The sequence below is a fragment of the Sorex araneus genome, chromosome 2 (assembly GCF_027595985.1).
Source record: "Sorex araneus isolate mSorAra2 chromosome 2, mSorAra2.pri, whole genome shotgun sequence".
In the NCBI taxonomy this organism is placed as follows: domain Eukaryota; kingdom Metazoa; phylum Chordata; class Mammalia; order Eulipotyphla; family Soricidae; genus Sorex; species Sorex araneus.
The window spans coordinates 22,651,767-22,660,101 of record NC_073303.1 but is presented as its reverse complement, the minus strand read 5'-3'; the positions used below and the strand labels follow the sequence as shown (position 1 = coordinate 22,660,101).

General features: G+C 51.2%; 1 protein-coding gene across 9 annotated transcripts in view; it reads left to right on the top strand.

Moving 5' to 3' along the window:
• PHACTR1 (phosphatase and actin regulator 1) overlaps positions 1 to 8,335 on the top strand; it is a 558,044-nt gene that overhangs the window by 546,519 nt on the left and 3,190 nt on the right. For all 9 annotated transcript variants that reach the window (XM_055125116.1, XM_055125112.1, XM_004619967.2 and 6 more), the window contains 2 exons: positions 6,197 to 6,337; positions 7,612 to 7,688. In XM_055125116.1, the coding sequence (XP_054981091.1) occupies positions 6,197 to 6,337; positions 7,612 to 7,688 (218 nt within the window). The remainder of the gene's footprint in view (positions 1 to 6,196; positions 6,338 to 7,611; positions 7,689 to 8,335) is intronic.

Sequence of the window (8,335 nt, the reverse complement as noted above, 5' to 3'; positions counted from 1 at the left end):
TGCTTGGGGGACCATATGGGATGCCGGGGATCGAACCCGGGTCGGCCGAGTACAAGGCAAACGCCTTACCCACTGTGCTATCGCTCCGGCCCCGAATATCTTGATTTCTTTTGTTTGGTTGGGTTTGGGGTTTGGGGCTTGGGGGGGTCACACCTGGTGGAGCTCTGGGCTTACTCCTGGCTCTGTGCTCAGGCATCATTTCTGATGGGGGCCAGTTGGGGCCGGGATCAGGTTGGACCATCTCCCTGGCCTGGATGTCTTGGTTTTTAAAAGTTTATTTCAACCCCATCGGGCAGGTGGGAATTCATGAGTAAAATCACTGAGTAGTTCAGATGTCAAAGAAATTATTACCTCTGAACTTGGAGGAGGAGAACTTTGCGTTGCTATTCCTGGCCTATCAGTTAAAAGTATTTGACACTTTATCATGCTAAATCTGGTTTGAATTACTGAATTAGAAAAATGCCAAAAGGGGGCTGGAGAGATAGCACAGCGGGTAGGGCATTTGCCTTGCACGCGGCCGACCTGGCTTCAAATCCCAGCATCCCATATGGTCCCCTGAGCACCACCAGGGGTAATTCCTGAGTGCAGAGCCAGGAGTAACCCCTGTGCATCGCCAGGTGTGACCCAAAAAGCAAAAAAAAAAAAAAAAAGAAAGAAAGATGCCAAAAGTGCTAGTAAGCTCGACAAGGGTGTTTGTAAAGTTTAAAGCTAAAATTGTTTAGCTTTTTTTCTGGTTGGGTATATATATATATATATTTTTTTTGGTGGGGTGGGGAATGCAGGCACACCTGGCAATGCTCAGGGGTTACGCCTGGCTCTGCACTCATGAATTACTCCTAGCAGTTCTCAGAGGACCATACGGGATGCTGGGGATCGAATCCAGCTTGGCCCTGTGCAAAGGAAGCACCCTGTCCAGTGTACTGTGGCCCTGGCCCCACTGTGTTTCATCCCAGCATAGATGATTCAGCAGCGGAGTATCTTGAGAGTGACATAATTCTGAATGGCCTTTTTTCATGTTAAACTGACTTGGGGCTATTCTCAGATGATGTTGATCGGGTTTAATTGATGACAGATACTATACTACATTCCTTCTAATTCTGGCCTTTGTAATCAGTCTTCGATAGTGACCACCTTGAAAAAGTATTCAAATCGTAGAGACATTTCAGAGATCCAGTAAAACAGATCTCTCAGGGTTCATTCCTGGATGAACTCCCTAGAAAAATTAAGAGAGAAATTCAGAGATCCTAAAATATTCCAATTCTTAAGGCGATGATCTGGAATTCTCAGCACTCTTAGACTGCCCTAGACTTCTCGTGGCAAATGCCCAGTGCCAGTCCCAATTGAAAAGTGTCTCAATGGCCAGGTGCCATGCCAGCATCCTTCTAGTGGGCTAGAACCAGGAATAGTAAGCCTGCTTCTTCCAGCTGCCGTGTACCCAGGAAGGGCCCTAGGGTGAGGACTGCCCCATCCCTGAGAAGCACAGAGAGGGAGCATGAACTCTACCTGAGGCCTTGCAGTGATACCCCCTCACTTCTAAGCAAGAAAGTTCTAGACATTCTGAAACAACTGGAGTGAGGGGAGGGTCTCCCCAATGATGCTCAGCATCCCCGGGTCTCTCCCGGCCAGACTCAGCCACCGGGCTAATGGTTCAGTGCACGGACCTGAGGGTGCAGGCTTCTCAGGCTGCCGGGGGTGGGGCCTACCAGGCACTGCTTGGGGCCCCAGGGCCAAATCCCTGTGATGCCTGGGGCCCACGTGATGCTGAGAATCTCACTGGGCCCAGCCACATACAACACTTTATTTTTTCTTTTTTCTTTTTGGGTCACACCTGGCGATGCACAGGGGTTACTCCTGGCTCATGCACTCAGGAATTACTCCTGGAGGTGCTCAGGGGACCATATGGAGTGCTGGGATTCAAACCCGGGTTGGCCGCATGCAAGGCAAACACCCTACCCGCTGTGCTATTGCTCCAGTCCCAACAACACTTTCATTATCTTTCTGCCCCCCCAGGAACAACTTTCTCAGATTTATTGGAGTTGCTTGGCCAGGACCCAAATAGTCTCCTAAACTGTATAGGATCTTGCTAAAAACTAGTCATCAGAAAATATTTAGCATTTTTCAGAGTGTTGGGTTTTGCAGAGAAAACCTGGCTAAGTGTATAATTTGGCAGAATGGGTTGAAGGAGGAGGGTTCTTCATCCCGATCCATTTACCCTAAGACTGGAGACAGAGTCTCCTAGAGAGCCCCTAAAGTTTGAAGTTTCCCAAACAAGAAAATAGCCGCCCCCTCGTCCCGCTTACTTCGGCTTCCTTTCCTCAGGAAAGCTGCCCTGTCGTTTTATCATTTATCCTTCCCTGGGACTGACTTGGGAATTAAAAATAATGAGATTGGGGAGAAGAGATATTTAAAACAGAGAAAGCACTTGCCTTGTGCGTGACTGACCCAGGTTCAATCCCCAGAACCACATATGGTCCCCTGAGCACTGCCAAGAGCAAGTGGTCCCTGAGCACAGAGTCAGGAGAAAGCCTGGGAATAACCACCCGAAATGATTTTTTAAAATAATGAGCTGGAGGGGCTGGAGCAATAGCATAGTGGGTAGGTATTAAATATTTTATATATTTTATATATTAAATAATTTTATATATTAAATAATTTTATACATTTTAATATTTCATCACTGTCACTGTCATCCCATTGCTCATCAAGTTGTTCGAGCGGGCACCAGTAACGTCTCTCATTGAGAGACTTATTGTTACTGTTTTTGGCATATCCAATATGCACAGGTAGCTTGCCAGTCTCTATCTTGCGGGCTCGATACTGTCGGTAGCTTGCCGGGCTCTTGAGAGGGGCGGAGGAATCGAACTCAGGTCGGCCGCATGAAAGGTGAATGCCCAACCGCTGTGCTATTGCTCCAACCCAAATAAATAAATAAATAAATAAATAAATAAATAAATAAAAGGAAGAAAAGGAAGGAGAGAAGGAAATGTACTTGGGTCAAACTGTAGGAATAGTGGGGTTTGGTCTCTGGTAATTTAGTCTTGTTGAGTATTTGAATACAAATTAAAAAGAAATCAGGACAGTAGCACGGTAGCACTGTCACCCCGTTGTTCATCGATTTGCTCAAGCAGGCACCAGCAACATCTCTACTGTGAGACTTGTGGTTACTGTTTATGGCATATCAAATATGCCATGGGTAACTTGCCGGGCTCTGCCGTGCGGGTGGGATACTCTCAGTAGCTTGCCGGACTCTCCGAGAGGGACGGAGGAATCGAACCCGGGTCGGCCGCGTGCAAGGCAAACACCCTACCTGCTGTGCTATTGCTCCAGTCCTATTAGCCATTCACTTATTTAATGTTCAGCACCATGGCTGATAATGCTACTAAAAGTAGGGCTTTGTGTATCCAATATTCCCGCACCAAACCAGAGTGTCTGCTCACGTCCACCATGGTCCAAGTGACCCCCTTCCCGCCCCACCCCCATTGTGGTGGCTTCCTCCTGAAGATCAGCAATTGCTTTCTGTTGCCACTGTGCATGTATTATTCCCCTATTGTGTTCATGAATATCTTACGCATGAGGGAGAGCACTCTGTCTGTCTGTCCCTCTTCTGACTAATGTCACTCAGCGAGATACTTTCCAGATCCATTCAGGGAGCCGCAATGGCAGGATTTCATATTTTCTTAAAGTCAAAGAGCATCCCACTGTGTCTATATTCCACAGGCTCTTTATCCAAGCATCTGTTCTCAGACTTTGGGGCAGTTTCCAGGTTTTAGCAATTCTACTTCTTGGCGTCTACCGCCAGGCCGCGTGACCGCCCCAAAATTCCAAAGGAAATTATTTTGGCTGACATGGATAAGAACATAAGGCTACTAGTCTCGGTTTATTCCCCTTCTTCCAGCCCCTCATCGCCCTGAAAACTGACTTTGGCAGCAAAGATTATTTCCTTAGCAACCAAGCAAAGATATTGATGCTTATGTACCAAACGTTGCAGGAAACCCTTTACCTGCCTCCCCAACCCCTACCCAGCCCTGGACCGAGCAACATGAGGGCACATTTGGGAGCAGGTCCCCAAGGCAGTGATTGTGAAATCCAGAGCACCTGAACCTCTCTGAGAAGTCCCTTCTCTTACTCCCTCCTTCCTTGTATTAGCCTTATTGATTTGGAGAGGTCATGCCGGAGGCCCCCTGGGTTCAAGTGTGAAAAATAGTCCCCAACCTTCATATCTAGTAGTTCTCTGTTCCTGCAGACTGTTCCCTTCAGATAGGTGGTATGTAACCTCCAAATCACAGTTTCCAGAAATGCAAACAAGAAATCCCACATTCAACAAGTTCTCCTATCATGGCATACTTTGCAGCTCTTTGCAGCCTGGGCGAACCTCAGCAATCCTCAGGAACATAATCTGAGTACATACATAATCCTTATGAATCTGGGGCAAAGAGGGTAACATTAAATGTGGGTGTAGATATTAATGGTAGCACAAAAGCTCTTTGAAGATGGTAGTTTGCCATGTTGACTAAGCCATACACCCTCGGGTACCTGAGGTTTCCTTTGAGAAAGCCACCAACCCACCACCACTGGCCAAGAGGCATTGCAAGAGGGCCTTGTCCTGTCTGAAGCTCAATAGCACCCCCTCCCCCGCTACTCCCTTTGCCCTGACAGTCACTGGCTGGGACCCTCCATGGAGGTCAGCTAATTAGTTGTAACATTCTAAGACATGGGCTGGAGCAATAGCACAGCAGTTGGGCGTTCGCCTTTCACGCGGCCTGACCCGTATTCGATTCCTCCACCCCTCTCAGAGAGCCTGGCAAGCTACCGAGAGTATTGAGCCTGCACGGCAGAGCCTGGCAAGCTGCCTGTGCGTATTGGATATGCCAAAAACAGTAACAATAAGTCTCTCAATGAGAGACGTTACTGGTGCCCGCTCGAACAAATCGATGAGCAACAGGATGACAGTATTCTAAAACATATGGCGGCTACATGCTAGTCACCATAGCTGGGAGACCAAAATGTGTGTGTGTGTGTGTGTGTGTGTGTGTGTGTTGTGTAGGCCTATCCTGGTATGAGTCTATCTGATTCCCCCTATTAATAGAATTAAACACAGTCTGGGACTTGGAGAGGAAAATGGTTTTTTTTTTTTTTTTGGTTTTTGGGTCACACCTGGCGATGCACAGGGGTTACTCCTGGCTCTGCACTCAGGAATTACCCCTGGCGTTGCTCAGGGGACCATATGGGATGCTGGGATTAGAACCCGGGTCGGCCGCGTGCAAGGCAAACGCCCTACCCGCTGTGCTATTGCTCCAGCCCCCGGAAAATGGTTTTTAAATAACGCCAGTTCAACGTGAGGTGACAGCACCCTGAGGAGAGAACCGCTGGGTCCCTCCAGAAGACATAAGCCCAGGGACAGGAAGCGGTCACAGACATGCCAGCCCTCTGGCAGGGGGAAGCAGGCAGGAAGGCTGCCGGGGGCCACGGGATGTGGTTCACGTCAAGTGAATGTTCCTTCTCCCCGTTGCCTCCGTCACCGCAGGCCCAGCGGGGTCCTTGCGAGGTCTTCAGGGCTGGACTCGGCTCTGCAGACAAGAAACTCCACATTCTTGTTTGTGGAACAAGAATGGGGGCTTGGGGCTGAGCCTTCACTCAAACCTCTGGAGGAGCGGGATTCCCCTTCAACCTCAGAGATCAACAAATCCCCACTCCGGGGACTGGGGAGACGGCCCAGTGGCTAGGGCAGGTGCCTTGCATGTGGCTGACCCGGGTCAATCCCTGAAAACATATTCTCACTCGGAGGCCCTGGGTTGGATGGCAGTTTGCCGCCTAAAGCGTAGCCAGGAGTCCTTCTTACGGAGGAAACTAAATCTGAAGATGACTCTCAAACCCGCCAGATTCCCTGTCGGGCTTCCTGGCACCTGCTGGGGAAGGCAGACGGAGCCAGCAGACCCTCAGCAGATGCCATGCCACATGTGTGTGTGTGGCTGGCAGCTGCGCAGACCAGATGGGGTGACGTGGTCGGGACAGCTAGCCTGGCTCTCTCCGAGAGGCCACGAGTTCCACAGGGCCCAGCTCAGCTCTCCTTACAGTGCTGTGCGTGGCAGGTCCCAAATTTGCCTCTCTGGTTCCTGAAAACCCCTCAGGTAGCCTGTAGGGGGTCCCTGCGACTTCTCTAGTCACCGACCTTCCCTCCCTCCCTCCCTCCCTGCAGCTCAGCCAAAGGCCCACAGTGGAAGAACTCCGGGAAAGGAAGATCCTCATTCGCTTCAGCGATTATGTGGAGGTGGCTGACGCCCAGGACTATGACCGCAGGGCCGACAAGCCGTGGACCCGCCTCACTGCTGCCGACAAAGTGAGCCCCCAGGGGCAGGCAGGGGTGGGGGGTGGGGGGACCAGGTCCAGGATGGTCGTTCCCTGGAGCAGAAGAGTTCAGGGGTGCCGGCTCCAGCCTTTTCTCAGCCCTTCTGGGTCGGGCACAGTCTGCGGCCTCTCGGGGCATCTGTGTACCCCAGAGTCAGTGCCTTGTGGTTCTTTCACCCCGAGATACGGGGGGCCTGGGGCAGAGGCCCGCAGTGCTTGGCCCTCACCCCTGCTTGGTTTAGGAAGCAGGAGGGTAACCTGTAATCCACAGTAGAGTGGGTGCTCAAGCACTGCGTGGATATGAACAAGATTCACTCATCTCGGGGGCTGGAGCAATAGCACAGTGGGTAGGGCGTTTGCCTTGCACATGGCTGACACGGGTTCGATTCCCAGCATCCCATGGTCCCCCGAGCACTAGTGCAGAACCAGGAATAACCCCTGAGCATTGCCGGGTGTGACCCAAAAAGAAAAAAAAAAAAAAAAAGATTCGCTCATCTCTGTCCTTGGGCCCGTCCCAAGCTGAGTCTCTGTTTTGCTTATGCTCAAGGGCCCAGTCACTGGGAGAAAACAGAGGGTGACAACCCTCAAGGGAAGAACCCTTTAGGGGCCAGAGAGATAGTACAGTGGGTAGGGCTCTTGCCTTGCATGCAGGTGACCCAGGCAGATTTGGTCCCCACCACTGCCGATGGTTCCTTAAGCCCCATCTGGAGTGATCGCTGAGAGATCAGTGAGCCCTACGCAGTGCTGGGTGTGTTCCCCCAAAAAATATAAAACAGAAGTATCACTGTAGCACTGTCGTCTCCTTGTTCACTGATTTGCTCAAGCGGGCACCAGTAACATCTCCATTGTTACTGTTTTTGGCATATTGGTTACACCATGGGTAGCTTGCCAGGCTCTGCCGTGCAGGCAGGATACTCTCGGTAGCTTGCCGGGCTCTCCGAGAGTGGCAGAGCAATCGAACCCAGGTCAGCCACGTGCAAGACAAACGCCCTACCTGCTGTGCTATCGCTCCAGTCCAGAGGAAGATGAGTGGAAATGTGTTTCAATACATGCGCAGGCCCCTGGGATGGGGCTCAGGGCGGGCCTGTGCAGTGTCCCTGCTCTGGGGACAGGAAGACAAGGGACACTCTGGGGTTTAAAGACGGGGGGGGGTTCTAGAAGTTTCCAAAGGGTCGCTCGGGGGATTTTAGGCACTTGGTGTGGCTTGTTGGGAAAGTCGAAAGTGATACGTGATTTTCCTATGTCTCTGTCTCCTCTCTGTCCCAGGCTGCCATTCGAAAGGAGCTCAATGAATTTAAAAGCACTGAAATGGAAGTTCATGAATTGAGTAGACATCTAACAAGGTAATAGCCGGGGCCTGGGGTCTATTGTTATTTTTTTTTTTCCTGAAGAAACTTCTGGCTTCCACACAGAAAGCCACTGTCTGCTTTGGGGTTGCGCGTGGCTTGTGGCACACAGCTACACAGGAAGGTCCACGGTGGACAGAAACGGGGTGTAGGGAGGACTGCTTGCCCTCCTGGACCCTCCCTCCCCCACCCCCAAGTTCTTCACTCAAACGGGAGAGTCTGGGATGCCGGCACCACCAGAGCTCATTGTCCACACAGGCAGGCAGCGGGGCTGGCCAGGGGCAAAAGTACCAAAAGCCCACGTGGTCATGCCCCTAGAGGCTCATGGTTGTGGTGGCCTGTTCTCCTGGCAGTCCTTGGGGTGTGTGTGTGTGTATGTGGTGGGGGGAGGTTTGGGGAAACTGAGGCTCTAGTAAGGAGCTCTACTCAGGCTATGCAGCTCTACTGGCAGAGCCATTGGTTTTCTCCCCGAAGCTCCTCAGGGGATGTCCAGGGGCAGAGGGGTGGGGGGGCGTCTGTCAGGGAAGGACCCCCAGAGCAATCCAGCCTGCCGCCTTGTCTAGCATGGGGGCACCCAGCCATCATGTCCCCTTTGGTCTATGAAGTTCCAGATTCTGATGTTCCCAAAGCAAAGGAGAATTGGG